The sequence below is a fragment of the Gordionus sp. m RMFG-2023 genome, chromosome 1 (assembly GCF_954871325.1).
Source record: "Gordionus sp. m RMFG-2023 chromosome 1, tfGorSpeb1-WG-v2, whole genome shotgun sequence".
In the NCBI taxonomy this organism is placed as follows: domain Eukaryota; kingdom Metazoa; phylum Nematomorpha; class Gordioida; order Chordodea; family Parachordodidae; genus Gordionus; species Gordionus sp. m RMFG-2023.
In genome coordinates, this window is record NC_088775.1 from 12,808,697 (window position 1) to 12,835,704 (window position 27,008).

Sequence of the window (27,008 nt, forward strand, 5' to 3'; positions counted from 1 at the left end):
AGTTTTATATCTTAGGGCACTAATATTTTTTCTTATTTTTTTGATAGGATTTTCAACATGTTTTAATAGGTATAAAATAAGAATTCATCAAAATCCTATTTGACATAAAAAGTCAACAGTGATTTTGACTAAAAATGCATAAAATATGGAAATTATTCTAAAAATTTGGTGATTTTCATAAAAGGCGGCGTTTTGGCGTGGCCAAAAAATATGCGCATTGGTCTAAGTATAAATAAATTATTAATTTTATATGGCAATATCCCAATTATTAAAGCTTATACAATCTTTAAGTGTTGTTGGTGACACGCTATTTCGCTTTGTGGTCAAAAGATAAACGTATTATGTGTTGTATTATTTTGTATAAAAAGAATGGGTTTCCTTTTTTTACAAAAACAAAATTGAATATTTATCAAAGACCTGCAGATGGATGAAAGACCCGGCCATTTTTAGGCCCGGTCCAAATATATTACTTTTATAAAAAAAATTTATAGCTAATAATGGGTTTTATAATATCCTGTTTTAAAATATACGACCAGAGTATTTAGAAAAAAAATTGTTTAGGCCAGGGCAGAGTATATTTAAAAAATTTAAATACAGCCAGACCCATGTACCCGGGCGGGCTTCGGGCCGGGTTAGCAGGACTCTGATTATATATTATTTAGCTCAAAATTTTTGTTTCATTTAATTTTACACAAAATTATAAAAAAAAATATTTAAAGCGCAGAATTTTTACTGAATTCCACATTTTTCTTAAAATCTAAGATGATTTCTGAGCGGTTCATTTTTTTAAAATTCTTACCGTTTCTAGTAAAAAAAATCTGGTCATTTAAAATTCTTTATTTAAAAAACTGAACATTAAGGAAATAATTCTGAGTCATGAGAATTTTTAACCAAAACCTTATTTCTGAGCGATTAAATAAGGAGTCCTTTCTTAACACATATATATATTACCTAAAATCACCAACTTTAACATATCTTTATTAGTTTTTGCTGATTAAAATTAGCCGAATGCCCTTCTCCCCAGTCCCTATTTATTTCCCATTGTTATGAAGATAGATTAATAAAAAAAAACTATTGTAATTTATTTCTTTATCAATAGATCTAACTTTTATATACGTTTGTTTAATTGGGTTTGGAATCTCTTCACAATTGATTTTTTTTCCTCTTCATAAAAAAAAAGCTTTATGTTTAAATATCCCAGCACATTTTATTATAATTCATTTATTATTAATAATATACAATATGAAAGATTTTAAAGTTTAAATATCCCACCAATTTTTATCATAATTCATTTATTATTATTAATATACAATATAAAAGATTTTAAATAAATAGTATATATAAATAATAAATATTTTGATAAAATAATTTGCATATAATTTGTTATTTATATTATACCAATAATCACGACCCATCTCCCCTGTTACTCTTCATTCGCAGCGAAGTAAACAAAAATGCTTGTATATTTCGTCGCGAATTCGCGCTAACTTTGAATGCAGAGTTAAAGCATAAGCATTAAAATAATTAAGCATTATTTTAAAAAAAAAATAAAGCTATGGTATACAAAAAATAATAATTGCCTAAATTATAAATTAAATCATAGCGAAGATTAGATCGTTTATAGAATAAATATTATCGCGAAGTTTATTTTTTTTTTGGCAGGTTATTATAACTTAAGGTCAGAATGTCTATGATGGATTGACTATCGTATTGTAATATTTTATGAAAAATTTATCATTATGTTATAAATTACCATTACATTACTCAATATAATTTAGAAAAGTAATTGGTATATAAACGTTTATAATAAAATAAATAAAATTACACGAAATTATTTTTAAACAAAAATATTTTTTCATAAACTTCAAAAAAAAAATTTTTTTAGAGCACATATCAGAAATATTTAGTTTTAAAAAGTGTTTGCGAAAGAGGATAATTTAGATTCCGGGTTATTGAATAAAACATCTGGTGTATCCATTTCTACTAACTTTCCCCTCTCTAAAACCATTATTTTATCACATCGCGTTAAGGTTTCTAGCCTGTGCGCTATTATGAGTATTGTACTATTCTGCAAGGCCGGGCTGTTGAATATGCAATCCATTATAAAATCTTGGCTGGGCTTATCCAGATTCGATGTTGGTTCATCTATTAAAATTACCTTAAACATGTGTTTTTTGTTTTAATAATAATTCTTTTTTAAAAAAGTTTTAATTATATTTTTAAAAAATGGCCAAAACACCAATATGTAACCCCGAAATGATCAAAAAATTCGTACTGCAAATAGAAATTCTGAGATTCCTATCATTTCCTAATCTCATAGGATTTTCCAGCATAGGCTTTGAAAAAAAAGATAAGACTACGTGGGAAAATTTTGATTATTATTTAAATCAAACTTTGATAAAATAAATTGGAAAAAAATGAAAATAAAATAAAAGATTGCCTTTCTTTCACTTATAACGGCTCTGGCGAGAGACAATATCTGTTTTTGACCGTGAGACAACTCGATTCTATTTTTAGTATAGTTTGAACAAATATTATTGATAGAGTTAGGCATCTCTGAATCGGGAGACGACGTTGTTGAAACTAAGGTGTCCAAAGTTATTCCTCCTTCTAGGATACTGCGATTTAGATCAGACGCGTGAAGTCTTTCGATTATTTGTGAATCTGTAAATAATCTTTGAGGATCCAGATTAGTTCTAATGGAAGCCGGCAGGATAAAGGGAGATTGGGGTACAACGGATATGAGGTGACCTAGCAGTGAGATAAAACAATTAATTCATTAAAAATGAAATCTTTAAAAAAAATACTCAATGTTAACCTTTTAACGCTGAAAATTTTATGCCTCTCCCCTTATGAAACATTACACGCGAGTTATAACTATTTTTTAAGAGGAAGGGGGGGGGGGGGTATAGGCGTATCCAGGATCTAGCTAAGGGGAGAAGCACTTAGATGAATTTTTTCCCCATAAATTTTATTGCAGTCTTTAAGTCCACTTATTGTAGGCCTTTGGCTATATTAAATTTTTATAAAAATAATTACGGGTTTTCACCTTTTTTTTATTAAAACCATATTTTTAAAAAATATTTTGAATTATAGTCTTTAATTTTAAAAAGTTATTAACTTTTACTAATTGTTCTTTCAAATTCTTCCCTATAATGAAATATTTTATACATTTTTAAGAGGAGAAAGGGTGGGGGGGGGACGGGGTCTAGGGGGAAATTTTTTATTATCCTAAAATGATGTCTACGATAACACACTGGGGAGATAACCCCCCCCCCCCCGGTTACGCGCCTGGGGGAGGTTAAGATACAAATCAATCTAAACATTTGCGCTCATTAAAGAAAAACATTTCAAAAGTAAAGTATCATTACAACTTACATAAAAATGAATTACTTTGCATATTTAAAAAATATGATATACATCAAATTATGAAATGATATTTAAGGTAATAATAAAATGTATTATAATTAGTTACAAAAAATCCTAAAGGATAGCATTTTAACAAAAAATATATATAAATAATAAAACGATTCGTAGGTACCCCTTAGTAACGAAGATCTAACGTTAATCAGATCGTAACCGCTAACACTGATGAACGGAACGATGTCATTCTCGATCCGTGATAATTTGGTCATTTTGAGCAAAGTCGCGAATAGCGTGCTTTTTCCTGCGCCCGTTCTTCCTACCACTCCTATCCTCTCGCGCGAATTGATGGTAAATGAGACGTTGTTCAAAGCTTATTATAAAAAAAATGAACTTTTATTATTAAAGAAATGGTATGGAAAATATAAAAAAAGTCCTATATTTTCAAAATTTACCCAAAAAATAATCGCGAGAATTGTCGTCATTAGAATTATAATCAACTGAAACGTTTCGGAATATGATATCTCCAGCACGGTCGTTAGATTCAACTTCTTCAGTCTTTTCACTTCGCATTTCCTTTACACTATCTGTCAACCATATTGATATTTTAAAAAAAATTAGAATTTTATTATACTTTCTTTCTTAGCCTATGTCTTCACTAGCAATAAAAAATGTACCTATTAGCGCATTTTACTTTTGCAAAATCTGTAAACAATATAAACAGACGTGAGTGTCTTAGCAAATATTATAGCATTTTTATTTCGCGCATTAATATAAAAAAAAGAATTATTTCTACAAAATGCTCGTATTCGCGGATTTTTTTAATTGCCTACGAAGACAGCCTTAAACATTCATTTTATACCATTGACATATTATACTACCTAAGTTAACGATTCATTATTGTGTATCAAAATCATCTGGTGATATGCCATTTTAGAATTCCCATAAAAATAATTTTATTTAAAAGTTTATAAAAAAAATTAAAAAAAATTAGAGTTTTATTTAAATATTTTTCTTTTATGCGAGACCAAAATGGAATGTTACCAATTTGTATCAACTTCAAAATACATTTTAATGAATGAATGAATCGCTGGCAAGTACTTATATTGTCATTGATTTATATATAATATTATAATTGACTGTACCCTAGGATAGTGGGAGTGGCTAGATTTTTAACTTAAGGGGAGTTCATATATTTTAAAAATTCCAACATTTAAAAAAGTAATTCTACCTAAAATTTCCGACATTTAAAAACTACCTAAAATTTGCAAAGAAGAGGAATCATATCAATATTTATAAAGGGCCTATAAAGTTTTCAAGAGGAGCTTGAGCCCCTATGCGCCATGCCCATCCAGTGGCGTAGCTAGGAATTTTTCTTAGAGGGGGTCCATACATATAAAAGCTGGGGGCTTCGCCCCCCAGCAGGGTTTATCTTACAAATCATAATCATATCTTCGATAATATATAATAAATATATTTTTTAAATGCATCAATAATATGTTATTATAATTTAGTAGATTATTCTCAATTATAATAATACTATCCAGAATAATTTCAATAGTAATATAATATCCTTCCACAAACATCAAAACCAGAAAAATATAATTCATATAAAATCACTTTTAAGTCTTTTGAACGTATAATCTCAAAAAAAATTTTGCTCTGGGAGGGGTCCAAACCCGAAAACCACCCCCGTAGCTACGCCACTGTGCCCATCTAAAGAAGATACTGCTCTCGAATATGTCCATGCTTACGCCTACAAAAATACGAATCAAATATTCGTAATTCGTACGAATCGAAATTAGTAGAATTCAATAATCATTTATTCGTTGAATCCAAAAATTATTTATTAGCATTCGTATAAATTATAAAATTAATGTTTGATTCGTAAAATACGATTCAAATCGAATAAAAAATTCGCTTTAGGTATACACGTGCGTGATCATTAATAAAGAAAAGGCTGAAATAGAAAGGTGGGGGGGGGGGGGCTAACAAGTTGATCCTTACTTTTCTTTCTCTTTTTCCAATCGATCTTTCTCTTTGTTCCTCAAGTAAAAGTATTATATATAAAAAAAACCATATGAGTCATCTTCGGGTGTCAATGAGTCACCGAACTCTTTAATTCTTTCCACGCTAATAAAATCTTTCTCCGTATCAACCAAAATGGTAACCAGGCCTCCCAATCTAGCTGTCAGTGCTAAAAAGTAAGAGAGCGCTAAACCAATGGTGGCGCTAGTAAAATTTAAACAAATATTTTCATAAATTTCAATAATTAATTTAATTTTTTTTTAAAAAAAATTAGACTTTGTTAGACGCAGCATTGCTGATAAAATTTGATATAAAGCTAATTGTAGAATTATATTAATTATACTTATATTATAATATATTATATTTTAATATATTATTAAATATCGGTTTAGTAGTTAGCCTTTAATCTTAGGTGAAAAACGCGTTTTTCAGGAAAGAAACAAACGTTGTTTTTTGTAATTTTTATTAAATCTTTTTACTACTCCAATTTTTATGAAAAATATAATTTACAAATTTTATTGCTAAATTTTTTCAATATCACGATCTTTTTAAATATTGTCTGCCAATAATTTTTTATAATTACAATCGATACGATTACTAAAATTATTCTTATTGTCAATTATATTTACTACGTTTATGACAATTACAATCGATACGATTTCTACAATTGGTACACGAAACCCGGGACCTGGGCATATTTAGAAGTATCAGGTTAATTTAGATTTTAATGTGTTACATCATTTATACCTTGTTGGTCTTAACAGCTGTTCTATTGTTTTCATATCAGTCTTTTAGGATTTATTTGATTAAATTTTTTTTTCTTTATTATAAAAGGTAAGGGTAACAATGGCAAAATTTATATATTATACCATTAATCAGTTACATATTTTAGCACTGGTAGTATTACTAGTGCTTATAATAGTGTATTATATAAGGTTTTGGGTAGGTAAGTTGAGTATTAGAAAGGTCTGTGAAGGTGGTTGTAGTATGGGGCTTAGAATGGAGAGGAGTGCTGAGATAGCAGGTATAGGTAGTGGAAGGGGAGTAGCGAAGGAATTACGGTGTTTTATGTGTGGGCAGGAGGGACATATGAGTAGAATATGGAGGAGCGGGGTAGAGATAAGGAATATAGAAGGTTTCCGTAGATGATCTAGATGTGGAAAGGATGATCATTTAATTAAGGATTGTCCCGGGAGTCAGGAAAAAGGTGCATGACTTCAGAAGGGAGTGGGATAATACAAAATATTAGAATAAAGAAATATAATTATTTTTATAATATAGATATAGATAGTTTTTATAATTATTTTGATATATTTGCATATACTAATTATTGGTATAAATATCAGAGACCTGCAGAGGTACCATTTGCACGGCCCGGCCCCGCCCGGTTTTAAATTTTTTAGGCCCGGCCCGGCCCGGATATTTTAAAAAAAAAAATTTTTTTTAAATGACCTGGTATATACAAAAATTCACCTATGAGGTATTTTATAATATTTTTCAGCGAGTATTATCGCTTATTATTTAAAAAATGCATGTAAAAAGCTAATATTTTGAGAATATTATATTGAATTTATAAAAATTATAAAACAGTTATTTATAAAAATAGATATTTTGAGCATACTATATTTTATATTGCATTTATAAAAATAAAACTAATATTCATAAAAATGGTAATAATATTTGTCATATACTATATTTTATATTACATTTAAAGAAAATAAAACTAATATTTAATTTATAAAAATGGAAAATATTTTGAGAATATAATATATTGTATTTAATTTACTATTTAATTTATAAAATAAAAATAAATCGCTATTTAAAAAAATGCATGTATAATAAATAGTATTTTGAAAATATAATCTAATTGCACAATATTAATATAATTTATTTTATAATATATATTTTTAACAAAAGAAGATAATTGTATTATATAATATTGTAAAAAAAAATAATGAAAAATGTTGGATTAAAAACTTCCATGTCTCAAGGTAAATATAATAAATGCAATAAATATTTGACAGTTTGCAAAGTAAAAAACCAGCATGATTGACGAAACCCTATACTCAAGAAAGATATTAAAAATTCACAAATTATCATGAAGAAAGAGAAGAATATCTACCTTTTCAGGTTGAAGATTACTTCTTCTTTCTTCAAGAATTCTCCCAGTAGTGGAAAAATTCTGCTCACAGCTTGCACTTAAAGCAGGAATTGCCAATTTTGCTAAAATTGGAAATTCGCTTTGATGAGCCGCCCACCACTCTAACAAATTATCCACCTTAAATGTTTTATCTATTATTTATGTAATTATAATATTCATCATCGGGTATTGACATATTACCAGAATTACCATCGCCCCATTTGTCATAAAACGATTCAGTTTGATTAACAACAGTCGTAATTTGACTGGTCGATGGTAATTCATTTACTTCCTGAGCCTCTTGTAATTTAATATAATCTTTTATGTAGTTTTCCGTCATTTTGCGATCTGTCCCTGACTACATACGTAATTGCTTGAATTTGGGACAGAGAAAAAGAGAAATAAAATGATACTTGTGTAAAACAAATTTTTCAATTAAAAAATGCCTTATATTAAGTAAAATCAATTACAAACTTTAAGAAGTGATAATCCTTTATTTGATTGTTTTGGTAAAATATATTCTAAAAATTTAGATATGAATTATAAAAAAATTTATTAATAATACTTGAATATTGGGGCTTATTTAAGATATTCCTTTATTTGATTGTTTTGGTAAAATATGTTGTAAAAATTTAGATATGAATTATAAAAAATATATTAATACCTTGAATAAATTTGCAGGAAATTAATAATTAGATCGATCTGTGGTTGTTAGGTAGTGTTAACCATCACCCAATATTATATTAATCATAACTATAATATAATATAATCTTATAACCATTAACTCATAATGTAAAAATTTATATAAAAAATATTAAGGCCCGGCCAGGCCCGGGTTTAAAAATCTTAAGCCCGGCCCGGCCCGGATATATTTTAAAAAATTTTTTTTAAGCCCGGCCCGGGTATATTTAAAAAATTTAAAATACGGCTCGGCCATGCCCGGGCCGGGTTTAGGGCCGGGTCTGCAGGTCTCTGATAAATATTAAAGAGTAGATAGTAGATAGGAAAATTTTTATTAGATTTTTATATTTTATTAGTTATTATTTTAAAGTAAATATTTATGAAACGATTTTTAGAGTAGTTTTAAGTAAGTGTCAGTTTTATAGGATATTTTGGAAGGTAGTAGGGTTTTAAATATTATTATTAATTATTGTTTATTTAGTGATAGGGGTGATGTTATAAAGACGTATAAGGGCACAGTGTGTAAGGAAGAAAGGGGGGAAGGTTATCTAAAAAAGAGTCCAAAGTCCTGGTGGTATTTAGTCCTACAGTGAAAGCCAGGAGTGTGAAGTCTATAGGAGGTCCAAGAATAAAGGGTAATGTCCAGGGAGTGTCCTTAAGTCTACAAAGGGGGTTGGGTCAGGGATGTCTGGGTTCTTCCTATCTATTATAAACACTAGTCTTTAATTATATTTCCGATTAAAACCTGGGAAAAAAATGATCTTTATTATACTAAATCAGAAATCTAATAAAATTAGTATTGCATCAAATTACCAATATAATTTCTTTTAAATTAAGATTAAAGAATATATCTGTTTCCATGTTACTATACCAAAATAAAATCATCCCAATCTTACTCTTGTCCCCAAAATCCGCTTCCCTATTCCTGCCCCCAAAATCCGCTTTCTTGTTCAAATATCCCTTCTTTTACACCCGTATTCTTAATTGTTTAACATGACGAATAACCTTATCTCCTCCCTCCTCTAACCTTATTTCAACTTTTTTACACCCAATATTCTTTATAATTACCTTTTTCAACCACTTGCGAGGCACGGTCTTCTTGTTACCCTTCCTAAAAATAATTCCGTCACCCAATTACTCCTATTGAATTATTATAAAACAACTGCGCTAACCACACTTTTCCCTCCCCATATTTCTCCTTTTTCAACCATCCCTTCACTATTCCCATCATTCGCTCCGCTTGTCCATTTGATCGGGAATAATTAGGCAGAGACATGATATATATTATACCTAATCTGTCACAGATTTCTTTGAACCCTTTACTCTGAAAAGCAGGACCACCATCCGAAACAATCGTTTCAATTATCCCATAACGTCCACAAAAATCCTTAATCCTCTTTATTACTATTTTCGTCGTCAACCCCGTCACCTCACTGAAATCTATCCATTTACTATAAGCATCTACCATCAAAAAATAATACTTCTTATCCAACTCAAAAAAATCCACATGTACTCGTTCACCCACTCTTTGTGCCGGCTCCCATCTATCATTCTTATCCCTACCCGGTACATTCATCCACTCATTACAAGTGTCACAGCGTTTTACTATTTTCAGAATATCTGTATTTATATTCGGCCACCATATATATCTTCTTGCATCGCTCTTCATCTTACTACCTCCCTGATGACCAGCATGTAACATATTCAGCACTAACTCCCTTAAAGATTCCGGTCTCACCAATCTATATCCCCGAACTACATTACCCTCTACCAGACTTAGCTCTTCTTTTAACAACTCATACCTTCTATCCCTTATATCCCACTCACTTTCTCCTCTTAAACTGTTTACCACCCTACTCAATTAACCATCCTGACTTGTTGCTTTTACAATCTCCTCCCAACTCACGTAATCCTTGAATTTTTCACCTTTACCACATTAACCCGTCCTTGCTGGCTGTTTCCATCCCCTCTCCCATCCCTATCCACCTCCTCATTACTTATCTTACTCCCCTCGTTCAGTTTAATTTGTTCTACCACATATAATCTGGACATAACGTCAGGCATCCAATTCTCCCTCTCCTTCCTATACCTTAAATCCATATTGAATAATCCTACCAATAATAACCATTGTTGAAGCTTATTTGACAACATTAACTCCTGGTTATCTTTCTTAACCAACCCCACCAACGGTTTATGATCCGTATACGTTATAAAACGTCTACCTATCAAATATTCTCTACATTTTACTAATCCCATTGCTAACGCTTCCTTCTCAATCACCGAATAATTTTTCTCTGCTTCACTTAATGCTGTTGAAAAATATAATATCGGACGCTCCCTGCCATCTAATATATATAGCAATCCATCCCCAACTCCCCCATTAGACGCATGCGTTGACAACTCTACCTCATATTCTTCTATAAAACCCACCAATATAGGACTCTTACCTATCTCCCGTTTTAAATCCTCAATACTTTTTTCTTGTCTTTCCGACCATTCAAATCTACTATTCTTCTTAAGTAACTCATATAATGGTCTTTCTATACCAGCAAAACCCTCAATAAACCAATGATGATAGTTTATCATCCCTAAAAAGATTGTAATTCTAACTTATTTCTTGGCTCACGCATTTTAATAATACTATCAATATTTTTATTGATCGGCGTAATTTCAAATCCCTTAATGTTATGTCCCAACTACTCTATTTCCTGTACATCAAATACACTTTTTTTAACATTTGCTCTTAACCCTCTCTTCAAAATCCTTGCTAACACAATCTCCAATCTCTTATTATGTTCCTCCCTCGTCTTACCCACTATTAACACATCATCCATATAATAAAATACCCCACTAATCCCCGAAAACACCTCCGACATGACTTTCTGAAATACCGGTGCCGATAAACTTAATCCAAAGGGTAACCTTAAAAAATTAAATAAACCTTTTGGCGTATTAATTGTTAACATATCACTCATCTCCTTATTCACCCTTAATTGAAAATATGCATTACTAAAATCCACCTTTGAAAAGCATCTAGCCCCTCCCAAACTAGCTAGGACCTCTTCCACCCTTGGCAAAGGATATCTCACCTCAACTAAACCCGGGTTCAAGGTTATCCTAAAATAAGCACACATACGTAACTTACCATATGCCTTACGAACAGGTACTAATGGGGTAGCCCATTCACTATCCACCACAGGTATTATTATCCCTTTTTCTTTCCACCTATCTAACTCATTATTAATCTCCTCGCACCATTGGAAAGGAATTCTCCTTGAAGGTAAAAATCTAAGTCTGTAATCTTTCTTTATCCTCATGCTCACCTCATAATCCTTCAACGTTCCCAACCCCTCTTCAAATATCAAATTATATTTCTCCAACATTTCCTTAATTCCTTCTTTATCGCTTTCCCCCAACTCCTTCCACTCCGTCATTACTTTGTTCCCCACTGTCACCTCTTTCCCTAAACCTTTTCCAATTACTCTTATATACTCCTTTTCCCTCTCCACCCCCATGTATTTAAATCATCACACCATTTATAATGGTCCTACCCACCACAAATTATCCCATCCCAATATAATTTCTCAACTACACAAAATCTAATAAATTTATTAATTCCTGGTATTTGTACCCATGACTCCCCTTTATTTACAACCATCTGCCTATTTAACAAATACAATACCCTGTACGATTTATGTCCAGATTATATGTGGGGGAACAAATTGAACTTAAGGAGGGGAGTAAGATAAGTAATGAGGAGGGGGATAGGGATGGGAGAGGGGATGGAAACAGCCAGCAAAGACGGTTCAATGTGGTAAAGGTGAAAAAATTCAATGATTACGTGAGTTGGGAGGAGATTGTAAAAACAACAAGTCAGGATGGTTAATTGAGTAGGGTGGTAAACAGTTTAAGAGGAGAAAGTGAGTGGGATATAAGGGATAGAAGGTATGAGTTGTTAAAAGAAGAGCTAAGTCTGGTAGAGGGTAATGTAGTTTGGGGATATAGATTGGTGATACCGAAATCTTTAAGGGAGTTAGTGCTGAATATGTTACATGATGGTCATCAGGAAGGTAGTAAGATGAAGAGCGATGCAAGAAGATATATATGGTGGCCGAATATAAATAAAGATATTCTGAAAATAGTGACATTTGTAATGAGTGGATGAATGTACCGGGTAGGGATAAGAATGATAGATGGGAGCCGGCACAAAGAGTAGGTGAACGAGTACATGTGGATTTTTTTGAGTTGGATAAGAAGTATTATTTTTTGATGGTGGATGCTTATAGTAAATGGATAGATTTCAGTGAGGTGACGGGGTTGACGACGAAAATAGTAATAAAGACGATTAAGGATTTTTGTGGACGTTATGGGATAATTGAAACGATTGTTTCGGATGGAGGTCCTGCTTTTCAGAGTAAAGGGTTCAAAGAAATCTGTGACAGATTAGGTATAATATATAACATGTCTCCGCCTAATTATTCCCGATCAAATGGACAAGCGGAGCGAATGATGGGAATAGTGAAGGGATGGTTGAAAAAGGAGAAATATGGGGAGGGAAAAGTGTGGTTAGCGCAGTTGTTTTATAATAATTCAATAGGAGTAATTGGGTGACGGAATTATTTTTAGGAAGGGTAACAAGAAGACCGTGCCTCGCAAGTGGTTATAAGGGGTAATTATAAAGAATATTGGGTGTAAAAAAGTTGAAGTAAGGTTAGAGGAGGGAGGAGATAAGGTTATTCGTCATGTTAAACAATTAAGAATACGGGTGTAAAAAAAAGAATAATATAGAAGGGATATTTGAACAAGAAAGCGGATTTTGGGAGCAGGTATAAGGAAGCGGATTTTGGGGGCAGGAATAAGGAAGCGGATTTTGGGGACAAGAGTAAGATTGGGATGATTTTATTTTGGTATAGTAACATGGAAATAGATATATTCTTTAATCTTAATTTAAAAGAAATTATATTGGTAATTTGTTGCAATACTAATTTTATTAGATTTCTGATTTAGTATAATAAAGATCATTTTTTCCCCAGGTTTTAATCGGAAATATAATTAAAGATTATATATGAGTGTTTATAATAGATAGGATTAGAAATATTTTATTATAGAAATCAATTCATAACTTGCTCGTTTTTAAATTGAGTTTATTTTTAAAAAATCAACTTCTTTATTTTATTTACAAGAAAATTACTTTTTAAATTAAATTTTTGAGCGTTTCGAAAATTTAATTACAATAATTTTTTAAGCATATTTATTTGTTTTATTTTTTTCGCTGTTTTCCCCGTATTTTATATTTAAAATAAACAGTCTTTTTCGTTTTATATGTTTTTTTTAATGTTTAATAATGCTGCTTTTAACAATGAAACACTCATAAGCTTCAATTAAAACACAAAATCAGGCACGTAAGTTAGGCGAGCAAAATTCACAGATTTAAATAAATTATATCATCCTATTTAATGCTATATTGGGGCGTCCTAGCTATTTTCTTAAGGCTGCTTTTAATACGCTTTTCGCTGTTAAAAGATTGGAGATAATACTTAAAGTTTTACTTGTAAGTCTGCGTCAAATAAATGAGCTAAGATAAAAGCTTAGCACTCACGCGGAGCAAAAAAAATTTTACTCGTCAATTGTGGCGGGTAAGTATTTGTTTTGCAAAGTTATCATGACAACCAAAGCGGAAATAAAAATGGTTCCAAATAATTGAAGTCTGATATTAAGCCATTGACTGAGGGCGTTGGAATTAAAGGAGACGGTTAGGTAGGCGTCTACTGTTCGAGCAAATCCCTTTGTAAAGCGGTTTAACGCGGGTGCAATGTGCTGAAAGACTTGATGTGGTTTCGAAGGGAAATTTTAAAAAAAATTACCTAATATGTAAGAACGGATAATAATGATTTTTAATGTTTCACTCAAAGTTTGGAAGATTAAAAATAAGATCCCTATTTTAAATATTTTAATAAAGGTTCGTCTGGTTTCGCTTTTTACATTCTTTTTAAAAGAAGTCTATACCGGTTTTTAAAATAAAATTTAAAAATTTGTGTTCCCGGATTTTTCTTGGATGACGTGGCTCCCTTAGTTCCATGTTTAGTCTAATTAAATTTAAATTATGTTTATATTTTCAAAAAAGTTTTTTTCCAAGTAGAAAACAACGTAACTAACCCGAGCTTTTTATTATTCTCGCTCCATCATCTCCATTCTCATAGCGATTTCCTGTTAGCCCCATTTCAAATATCGTTTCCTTATCAACCCCGCACCACATGTTTCTGACGTGAACTTTTCCTTCGATGGCCTCCCCAGCTCTCGCTAACACAGGACTGAGAGCCGAAGCTTCGAGTCTTCGAATTTCTCTGGATGCTCCCCGGTAAAAACTTTGCAAATCCAGGTAGAGTAACGTGGTCAAAGGTAAGGTTAGTGGCACGAGCATAGGTTGGGCCCAAAATCCGACGCATAAAGCACCTGCCAAGCCGAATGCCTGAGCGAGCAGAATGTTCGAAGCAAAAGGGAGAGAATTGTCAACCGTATAGGTGTCGGCGGAGAACCGATTTAATAGACACCATTCGATCGAGGGTGAAGTTTTATTCGTATTGGATTTGTTCTTTTTTTTAATTTTACTTTAAAAGATAAAATATTTATATATATTTATTACAATATAATTATAAATATGTAGTAAAACTTTACCTAGTTTGGGGACCCCTGGCCTGATCAAAATTTCTAAATTATAGATGTTCACTTTTTTACTATTTTTTAAAATAAAATATTTAAGTTAGACGCTGTTTTGGGTCCAGTAATATCTTTTTTTAAAATTAGGGATGCATCATAAAAATTAATCAGATCTTAATAAGGCAAATTGTGGTTACGTAGATACCGGGGCAGTTTTGGGATTAGGAGTTAGCCAGACCAATAAAAATATGTTCAGAAAGTTAAAATTCTCTTATATTCAAATAAACAATGTTTTTTTAATATAAGGTTTATTTAATATATCAGAGACCTGTAGGCCGGGCTCTAAGTCAGGCCCGGGTACATGGGCGGGCCATATATCTTAAATCGCCATTAGCTATAAAAATTAAAAACAAAAATATAATATATTTTAAAAAAATCCGGGCCGGCCCGTGAAATGGTACCTCTGAGATATGATAAATATTATAACTTTTCTGATGTTATACCTTTACTTTTAGTTAATAAGATATTATTAAATTTTCATCAATTTTTCCTTGATTGTAATGACATATTTTGATGATATTTTAATGACGTATTACTCATCGTTCTTATTGGCCGATAGGTCAGCGCGCAGGCATGAACTAAATAGTTCAGCATGGCATCTTCTAGCGGCCACAAGTCCTCCGAACGCAAAAATGAAGCTTCTAGCAGCAGTGAAAAGAGAATTCGTTAAGCCCAGGAGAACGTAAACAAATAGGAATAGACGGAGGGAATAATTAAGGGTGTCTATGTGGACCCAGGCTTGAGGAGTATCGGGTTTTTGTATGTTAGGTGAGTTAAGATTGATGTTGTGATATTTTGTGGTACTCAAATATGCATTAAGTGTATTATGGATCTCGTCAACTTTCAAGGTGTGCTCTGCATTAATCAAATTTCGGCCAGTATTATAATTAGTTAAATTAAAAGGGTTAATGGTATTTAATAAATTATGAAGAGTATTTTTTATTTTCCTAGAGGATTTTGTCAGTTGATCATAAGTCTTCACGATAGGCGGGAAAATGTGAGAATCGTTGATCAAGCGAAACGCATGGCCTATGGAAGTATGATGCGTTATGTGAGAAGGTGACGATAATTTAGGAAAATTCGAGCTAATCATTAAAGGGATAAAGCGGTGAAAAGAGTGAGAAATGTATTCAATGGAAGATACCGGCCCAAATATATCCAATGCGGAGGGATGGTTAAGGACTTTAAATAAAGGTGTCAATGATAAAGGTAAAGCATAATAAAAAGTTGTATTGGGCGGCTTTGTGTGATTATTATCATTATCATTCGGGGAGTGCGAGGGGCGCGTTTCGTCAAAACTGGAATAAGTTAACCACCAATCGCAGCCGTTTCTGGTTAGCTGCATGGCGAGGAAAGACAGTAAAATGGCGCAGAAGAGAAAGTACCCCACACTACGAATGTAATATGTCAACGTGGACGCGTGTATGGTTCGACCGTTACTGCTTTCAAATTCGGTGGATTCTGGTGATTAGATTATGTTATATTATTTAATTATAATTTTTTTTATTTTAAAATGTTATAAGTAAAAAAAACCACAATTTATTACCATCTCCCGATAAAGTATCTTCCACAAAATTTCCTATATCATTCAGGCACTTTTCCGGCATATTTTCTTTAGTCATCAAATCTTGATGGCCATTATCTTTCCTCGAGATTTTGTCATTGTTATAGACTTGCCCATTTTGTATATTCAAGTGACCATTCCCGTCTAGGTTCCATATAATAACGCATCTGTTCAAAATGGCCTCTGTAGCGCGACCGCACACGAAAATTACCACTTTCCCACACCGCCCCACCAAGAAGCCTAAAAGAATTTTAAAAAATCATTTTAAAAAAATCCTATTATATTTTATAATATAGGTCGGAGAGTTGGATATTTTATTTTAAAAAAATTTTGCACAAGTTTGTCCGAAATTTTTTGGTCCGGGCCGCGCCAACCTAATATTTTATATATTATTAAAAAAAAATTAATAAAAAAAGAAATGTTAAGGTTAAGCATATATAGTTTATTAAATTAATTTACAAAGGAGGAATACCGAATAACGATTTTTTTTAAAATAAATAATAACCAAGTATTTTACATATTATATTATTTAATATATTTAAGATCTCCTTTTTTTTAAACTGGTTTTGAGCCAAAAGAAAAAGGAAGAAAAAAAAATTTCGTGATGGTTTTAAAATAATGTGTTTGCTGGTCTTAGTGTCTTGTTTAAAGATTTTAAAAAAAAAATTTAATTTGTCATTTCAATCATTTATGCATAAAAATAACAAAAGATTTGCCTAAAAAATAATATGGAATTTTAGGAAAAATTGGATAGTCAGCAAAAGATAAACTATTTTTATATAATATTGTTTAATAAAACATATGAAGAAAATTATATATCTTTGGTAGGTCAGTATTTCAAAGATTCAGACTAGAGGGGTTTACAAACAATAAAGATAAAATAATGCTGAGGATGATAGCTGGGGTAAAAAGACGGATAAAATAAGAAATATAAATTTACTAGAAAGTTTAAAAGTATTACCTATTAAAATAAAGATCATGGTAAACAGAATAAGGTGATAAGGATGTAGGATGAGGCCTAAAAACTATATTAAAAACAAGGTTAAGAGACTAGAGATGAGTAAACGAATGAGAGGAAGGCCAAAACTCCAATGGGCTCACCACAAAGTTAAAGCCAATATTGTAAAATATAAATTAAATTGAATAAAATGGATTGTATGAATAATTACAAATGGAAAGATATATTGAAGGAGTTTACTACCCAAAAATGTGAAAGCTAAATAATCTTCTATCCATTTCCAAATAAAACGAATTTGTGTTAAAAAAATTTCCCTGATGCCGCCCAAAATTGTATTATATCTTTTAATTATGTATAAAATCAACCTAGATACAAAGAACCCAGGCCTAGCTACTTGAAAAATTCAAAGCTCCACTCCCATTTAATTTTTAAGTTCGTTCGGCTCTGAGCTGGTGGGACTACCAAACGACTAATACTTTAATCCACATTTTAACAGGTGCGACATCTATTTCTATTATATTATTTCATCTCATCATTTTAAAAAAAAAATGCAAAAAATAAACGAAGATTGACATGAAATGAATTTAATATAAAGCTCGAAACAGAGTCAAAAAATTCTAAGACTATTTTATATTCAAAAGAAATTGATCAAAAAACTTATATATATACCCAAAATGGCTTTATAAAACACGTGACTCGCCACATGATTATCCAATGCTGCCATTGGCTCATCCAACAGGTAAAGGTCAGCGTCTTGATACATAGCCCGAGCCAGTGATATGCGGGTTCTTTGGCCACCACTGAGAGAGTTTCCAGTGGTTTCAGCACCATCAGGGCAGACCTGAAAAAAATAAAAATTGCCTAAAACAAATTTCAAAATTTTAAATCATAGACAACGTAATTCGTATTTTAATAATAATGCAGTAGTGGTAACAAAGACTAAAAAACCTGTAAATGACACCATCTCCTTATCTTGACATATTAACTAGGTCCCATACAAACTCTTACATTTTTCAAAGTTGTCCTATAATTATAAACCACCTATATATGTTGTCCAAGACGTAACTACCAATGAGCGGTCGCTCACATTGTTGTCTGTCTATAAAATGACAATTTATTATTAAAAAATACTTATAAGAAGGGGTTATGTTTCGCGCGATAATATCCTATTAATTCTCTTAACTATAAATTATCTATTAAATATCATTACAATAAAATTAACTACTAAATTTATAGGGGCATGTTAGGATTGGAAAAAAAAATTTTTAGGTGAAAAAAACAAAAACAAATGTTATTATGTATTTTTTATATTTAAATCTACCAATATTTTATTTCCAATTTTTCTATAATACAATCTTATAACTCGTGCATTTTATTAAACCGCTTTTAGCATTAAAAAAACTAAATTATTTATATTATTTTATAAGAAAATTAATTTATATGTTTCAAAATTTCGTTAAAATTATATTTAGGACTGCTTTATAAAATGTTTTTTCTTCCATAGGTCCGTGAAAAAAAGAGGGAGTGGGTGCCAAATTTCGTTTCTTTGAATTTAAAATTGAATTTTGATAAAGTATAAATATTTCATAAATTATACGCTTAATATTTACCCTAATTCAGTCACTTATTATAAATTATTTATATTTTCGATTTTACCATAATATTACTAAATTCATATTCAGCTTATTCATGAACCCCATTATTAAAAAATGACAAACCGTAGTCCGTTATTTTATGATAAAAGCTTAAGTAAATTAAGAGTTTTTAAAGGGCCGCCGAATCTTCACCCAGGGTTTCTAAAAATCTTAGAACGACCCTGCTAAGCAATATGTAATTCGAGGTAGTGGGGGAGGAGGTATTAAGTTACGGATAAAATGCATAATTTTGAGAAGGATGGACAAAGTCTATGTAATGAAGGAGAATTGTGCTCATGAGTAATATAGTATGTATGTGTGGGTCAATGTTATTTTTTCAACTATAAATCATTTTTTTGAGCGTGTAAAATGATTTTACCAGATTATACTTCAGCATGTTTAGAAAACCTACTTCGAGGACTTTTAGAAAATTTTGCTAAACAACTTCTAAACTTAATGTAACTTATATTATTTCTTCCATAGATTTTATGTATTAAATATAAATGACTCAAAAGTTAACAGTCAAAATCCCACAGGGTAGCATGCTGGAATACATTTCCGGTAAAATAAGATTTTTTAATTTAAAAAAAACGCACTCAAAACTTGATTTAAAGTTGGAAAAATAATACGCTGACGGATATGTCACTTTGACGCCATCAACAAAAATATTACGTGATATCATATGAAGAAACTGTTTAAAAAATTTTTTAAATTATTTTTATTTATGCGAGTAGGCAATTTTAAACAACCTCGTATAAAAACAAAGATCAAAATTTATGCGAGCTTGTGTTATTAAACATCATCGCATAAAACTTTTATTTTTTATTATTTTTTTAAAAAAAATTTTATTGTTTGTAAAATTCTTGTGCCATTTTGACACTAATTTAGAATCAATTTTTTTTCCATCAGAAATGAGAAATAGTTATATATTTGAAATCAGTATTCAATTAGCATTTTAATGATGTGTATATTTATATTATATATAGTTTTGGAAAAAAATTTTAAATAAATATATATTTGAGAGCAATAATTTGGAATTATTTTTTTTTTAACAGAAATGAGAAATATTTATATATTTGAAATCACCATTAAATTTGCATTTTAATGATGTGTATATATAGATATATTATATTTAGTTACACAAGCTTGCATAAATCCTTTGATCTCTGTTTTTATAAGATGTAGTGCACTATCTTAAAAAAAAGAAATCATTTTTAATTGATATAAATTTCCTCCTCTCAATAAGATTTATTTAGGTGATTTAATTGCCCATCCTCTTTTTAAAAAATAAAGAAAACAACCTAACTCGCGTCGTTTTTTGATGTCCAAAAAAGCTATGCCTAGATTAACAATTCATTTATTTAAAATATATCAATACAAATTGATACGCATATGGCGCGCCACCAGCTGATTTGAATTTAACAACGCTTCCATTAGTCCAAAGTTGATTTACTTTTCGTAAGTAATAATCTATCAAGATAAGCTGTCCAATAAAAAACTTTAGCCTGCATACAATATCACTTACAAAGAGTAAATTAGCTCTTCGAAAGCAATATTATATGCAACATTATTGCAGTTTTTCCTTCTGATGATTGTTTTTTTTTTAAATTTCCAATTGAAAGAATGTCAAAAAATATCTTTCTTTTTTATTTGTTTTAAATATTCCGAGTCCTATTAAGGAACGCTTACTTTTGTCAAGTCACCCAAGGGCATAGTGTCGAAATCCTCGTCAAGTTTGAGAGATTTGATAACTTCGTTATATCGTTCGAGAAGAAAGGGCGAACCGAAAAGTATATTGGAACGAATGGTTCCCGGCTTGATCCACGGTACTTGGGCTGAATAAGCGAGTGGTAAATTGGCCCAATTCACATCTTTTTTCGTAAAAAAATACAAACATTTTCAAAAAATCATATCGTAATGATGATAAAAATAATAACGATTTTCGCAAATTAAATTAATACACGTATTTGAATATCCATGTTTGCTTCATTACTCTGTTAAATATTTTCTGAGAAAAAGTTTTCTTACTTTCTATTTATTTAATTATTTCTTTTCTTTCACCTTCCCTTTTTTCTGTTAATTACTACAATCTGAGTAATGATTCATTGATCAACTTTTATCGACGAATTTCGCTAATTACCATTTTAGATATAAGTCAATAAATAAAATTATTAATGAAATATTAAATAACTCTGCTGATTTAGAGTATTAGAATTAAATTCCGATTTCGCGACGGATTCCATAAAGTAACGGCCATTAATTAGGTGCATCTCGTTCATGAGAGCCATGAGTAGGGATGTTTTACCGCTCCCGGTTGCTCCAGTCACGCCAATCAACCCAGCGTGGGAAAGATCGATAATTAAATCGATGTCCGAAAGTAGAAAATTGGAGTTGGGCGAGATGTTATTTTCGTCAGCAGATATTACGATTGTCTGCGATTCGCTATTTGGTTCCAAGCAGTCGTGCTGCCACGAAAATGTACTTTTCTCCAGTCTTATAACTCGTTTGAGAAGCCCTCCGGCGAAGGGTTTATTGACGGTATCGAAATCATTCTTAAACATTTTATGATCCAAGATAGATGTACCGCGGTATGTTACGGTACATTCGTCGTCGGCGACTTGATTATTAGCAAAGGCATCAGTTTCCGAGGGATGCAGCGAAGGTTTCAAATGATCAGTGAGCGATTGTATTCTACCCAGGGAAATCCAAGCCTCGATCAGTCCATTTATGACCCAGGGGAAAGAGTTGAGTGGAGAGATGAGCATGTTGAATAAGGCCAGGCTAGTAAATATTTTTGAAGCGTCCAGGGTTATGATAACGTTTTCCGAGTTTCCCGGAGGAATCACGTCGGTGTGATATACTATGTACGCTCTATACAATATGTAAGACACAAAAGTGGATACTGACATCAAAACGGGCGTGGTAGCCCAGAAGTATACGCAAAGCGCGTCAAGATATTTCTGCTTGGCCACGTATTTTAGTTCTTCGGTTCTGGCCTTAAATTATTATTAAATTTATTCGAGGTATAATTTTGATATATATAAACATTTTATTAATTATTATAATTAATTTCGATTAAGTGGAATCAACTCTTTTTACGCTTTAATTTAATAATAAGAAAACATTGGTTTCTAATTTTAGATTTTGATGTATGTGACTTCAGGGTGGTAACGCTAAAAAGGATAAAATACATACTCATAACTTCTAAATTTAATTAGACATCGCTTAACTTACTTTCTACTTGAATAAGCTTAATTTATAAAAAAATTACTACTCCGCATCCCTCGGGGATATGAAGCCATCGATCTTAAGTAGAATATATAAAACATCACAAATTACCTTTGTCACGCGTTCTTCAAAATAGTTTTCCAAGTGCATCATTTTTACAGCCTTCCAATGGCTAATAAGTTGTGACAAATGTTTAAGCCGAGCATCCTTGACCCTCATCATATTCGTGCTGTATGAAGCTATACGAGTGGCCAACCATTTGTTTACCGGAATCATGATAATGACTAGGGCTATACCTTTGTAGTGGATTACAATAAACATTTTCACATAAATGAAAATTTTACAAAAAAATGTCAAACAGAACTGTAAACCGAAATGAATCGTTATAATACGAATCATAACGGAACCGTTAGAAATCTCAAATAAAGAGATATAACCCGTTACAAATACCTTCGAATCAGTTCATAGACATTTTTTGAGATTTCATATATTAAATATTAGGATAATTTTAAAATATTTTTCTAAAAATGTGCAAATTTAAAATATATTCGCTTATTTTAAAATTATTTTGTACTTTTTTTAATTTTTCCTTACATATTAAAAATATAAATATCAATTCCCAGTTAAAAAAAAATTTTTTTTTAAATACATTATCGTTCTCAGCTACAGGTGTTTTTGTAGAGAGGACATTTTTTTAGTCTCATATCCTTTCTGCGCAAGGGATGAAAATTTAATATTCAAATATTGTAAAACATTTTATCGAATTAGTTCCAAATTCTAATTTTTTTAAAATATTAATTTTATACCTAATCTGTTGTTTTTAAAAACTAAATAATGATCTTAAAAATTTCTAAGATAATTTAATTAATGATCAATTTTTATATACTTATAAAACCGGATATGAACCGAAATGAATTTCTAATTCAAATTTTTTTTTAAATAATCGGAATATCCAATGCGTTAACAGGCAGCGTTTTAATAAAAAGTTAGGAGCCAATGTCTGTAATCATCAAAGGTTTTGGCTTGATTCACCGTGGGATTCGATCCTACGTGATTTAACAGCTGAATGATTTGTAAAATCTGTTTATGAGATCAATTTTTTTATATATTAATTTAATTTTTTAATTCTATTCTTATAATATAAGAATTATTGATTTTAATAAAGAAAAATTGATCTCAATTTTTAAAATGGCTCAGCTGTTAAATCGTACAGGATGGGTCCCATCATGAATCCAATCTTAAACATAAAACAAAACTAAATGATAAAATAAACTTCTTTGTTTTCAAAAAAAAGATAAAAATAAATAAACATACCGGCCAAAAATGTCATTCCGACCTGTGTGTAAAGCAAGTATAATGATATGATAATCTGTAGAGGCAAACTCCAAAATGAATGAAAACTGCCGAAAAAGTTCACGACTCGATCTATATCGCTACTGATTATATTCATGACGGTCCCTTCTATAGACGCTTCTTCGTGGCGTATTTCCTTATTTTTAGGGGATATAGCTTGGTTATGATACTTAGTAGATTCGGTAGAAATTTCCGAATTTTTCTTAGATTTTCTAACACAGGATTCGTGTTTCAAGACGAGCGGGGAGTTTATCTGGGCTAAGGGCGTTCTAAGCACTCGTTCGTAGATTAGATGAGTGAGGATCGATTTAACGCGCAAGCCGATTAACCTGATTCGAAAATCGAAATGGACAGTTATGATAGTAGAGAGCATAGTTGCCGAAGCTAGTCCCATACCTGAGCCTAATATGGACAACGTATAATCGTGACTAGATACGCTTTCAGAATTTGCAGCTTTACGCCGATTTTGAAGAGCCTTCAAAAGAGCATTGAGCAAAAGTGGACAGGAGAAATAAACCACCTCATTGGCAAATTTAAGTAAGCCCAGGGCTAAGAATTCTATCCCCGCTGCCGATTTTATGATCGCTAACACATTTAAACTCGCGCTAGATCGGTGGGGTTTTATATACTTCGAATTGAGATACGCGTAACACAGTGATGAAGGAAGCAATATCAACGAATCAGCTTTGAGTCCCCAAACACGTATGCTAGTTATAAGAGGTCCTATCCAAGCAAAAACGGAGCGGGAAAAAAGTCCGAAGGAGTCATAGTGCCAAGCATTATTCGGTAATTCTTTATAATCAGCGATATCTTCTATCGAGGTTGGAGAGTAACCTGATTTCAAACTACCGTAACTTTTATGAGCGTATCTAAGCATTGAATCGCGCAATAAACTAGCAGTCTCAGTTGGCTCTATGGCGCGTAAACCGTTAGATAAATGTATCGAAACATTATCACGAGATGCAACGTAGTGAAAAATTAAATAGCGATCGAGTAAGCGTTCAAAATGCTCGAATGTCAGCTTGAAGACGATCGTCGAGTGTAAAAAGAGAATCGTCATAGACCCGATGAAGAAAACGATTTCGATATAACTCGGGACTAAATTAATTTCGTGGTTTTTAATTTTGATAAGAATAATATAAATGGTAGAAATTAAACATGGTATGGACGTTAAAAACAAAGCAAGACTAGATAATATTAAGATTCTGAGAGTATTTAGGGCGATTCTTAGGCCTCTCAAACTAACGGAAGTGATGCGCGTTTTTTTGATTTTATGTTCTCTGAATTTTTCGGGACAAGGAAGCATCGTCACCAAAAAAAATAGGTATAGTCGTTTAGGTAGCGTCTTCAATTTGAGCTTTACAAACGGTGGTCGCGTATTCGCGAGATGATCGCAATCGAAATCCGCTTCGTGGGCAATAGTGGTGGGCACTCTGAACAGCGTGTTATGTCTCGATACCTTGATTCTCACGATCCAAAACAACGTCAATATCAAGGAACTTAAAGTATTCACATTAAGCCACCTAGGTATATTTGACCCAGGTTTCATTTCGTTGTTGAAATTATTATAAGTGGGAGTGTGAGTAGCTTGTAACAGAGAATATGTGAGTATTTGATAAAGACCACATAGGGTTAAGCCGAGGCAGGGTATCAGAGAGAAGCCCGTCCACCAAATAGCGTGTCTTTCTGTGTTAAGCCAACGGATTGTGGCGTGGTCTTTGATAGAATAACACTTCGTTTTCCGGGTAGCAGAAATCGTGCCCAAAGTGTAAGCGTGACAAATTGTAGCCGTGGCGAATGGTAATATGAGGAAAAGTAATCTTTCGAAGCAGACATTCAGATAATTGTAACGATTAAAGTCACAAATATAATTTTTAAAGATATCGAATATGAAGTACAGAATGTATTCGCTTGAAGTAGTATTTGACCTATCGGTGTCGTTATTAAAAGGAGAGGGTGAGTATGATGGTAGAGAATTATTGCAGCAAAAATGCTGCCAGTTATTGATCATATTGCTTTGAATTCAATTAAGATTCGAAAGAAGAAGCAAAAACCTATATCTGAAATCCACCTTTTGAAAGGCTCATATTTTTCAATTAATGCCCAAATTCGAAAATGATCATTTAGTCAAAAAAAATTGTTTCTTGCATTCATCTCTAATGAAAAAGTCCTAAACATTGTAATAAGAAAAAATTAATTAGTTAAAATAGGTGATTATAATACTGCCCAGGCTCGATAAATTTTTTGTCATTTGGTTATGTCCTAAATATATTTTAAAAAATCTCAAAATTTCAGAACTTTCGTAACTTTATAAAATCATAAAAAATATCTATTTTTTAAAAGTTGTAAATTTTGAAATTTATAATTCTTATAAAATTATATTTATACTACCCATTTAATTTAATACTTCCCATTAGCCTTAAACATAATAAAATGCAACTCTCTCCGCTTTATATTCTCAATGACCGAAACCCCCTAATTGAATATTTTATGCATAGGATAGACTTAGGCTATTTTGCTCCCAAATTCACGCTAAAAGGGAATTTGGATCTCAATCAATAAAAGACAGCAAAAATTAATGACTTTATATAATTGTGATTTACTAATATTAATTTTTTTTTCAATAATTGTGAAAATTATTTTGTAATTTTATTTAGTGATCTGCATCGGGCCTAATTTTTCAAGCCCGGCCCGAAATTTTTTTTGAAAAATTTTGCCAGCCCGGCCCGAATTTATTTAAATATATAAATTAATTCTTTTAATTATTCAAAATAAACGAAATATGTTATATGTCGTCTATTTTCTATAAATAAAATAACATATTTTTATTTTACATAAAAAATTCAACATAAATTCGATAAATTTAGATATATTTTTAAAAAATTAAGGCCCGACCCGGTCCGGCCAGAATTTTCTTAAAAAATATTACTTTTGCAGACCTCTAATTTTATTATCATTTTTGACTTTATACTAAGCTTTCCTATTATAGTTAATTAATTAATAAATTGGAATAGCAGAAATTTGAAAAATATAAGTTTATTTCTTACTTTTTTTCGTAACACAACTTTATATGCTAGCTGGAATTTATTAAATTTTTATAATCTCTAGGAATTTAAAACATTAATAAACTTTCGTAAATTCGAAAAAATGATATAGGTATTTTATTTTTAAATTAAAAATAGCTCATTTCTCTTTTTCGTTAAATTTACGAAATTTTATTAATTATATATTTGTTATTTAGGACACAAAAAAGTTTATAGCGAAATCTGAAATTAACATGGTAGGTACTCGTGCACGTGCTAGAATACATTTCCGTTTAACTAGGATTTAAAAAAATTTGTA

The 27,008-nt window shown here is 31.2% G+C and overlaps 1 protein-coding gene across 1 annotated transcript; it reads right to left on the reverse strand.

Moving 5' to 3' along the window:
* Window positions 1–1,250: 1,250 nt before the first annotated feature.
* LOC135922277 (ATP-binding cassette sub-family C member 10-like) lies at window positions 1,251–25,692 on the reverse strand. The gene is made up of 14 exons (XM_065456683.1): window positions 23,628–25,692; window positions 22,425–22,609; window positions 21,277–22,081; window positions 20,775–20,956; window positions 18,121–18,292; window positions 16,476–16,733; window positions 15,466–16,390; window positions 14,369–14,820; window positions 13,833–14,037; window positions 5,441–5,595; window positions 3,819–3,950; window positions 3,542–3,736; window positions 2,441–2,751; window positions 1,251–2,158 (listed from the first exon to the last, which is right to left on the reverse strand). The coding sequence occupies exons 1-14, from the start codon at window positions 25,675–25,677 to the stop codon at window positions 1,910–1,912; spliced, it is 6,276 nt and encodes a 2,091-aa protein (XP_065312755.1). The 5' UTR covers window positions 25,678–25,692; the 3' UTR covers window positions 1,251–1,909.
* Window positions 25,693–27,008: the final 1,316 nt, after the last annotated feature.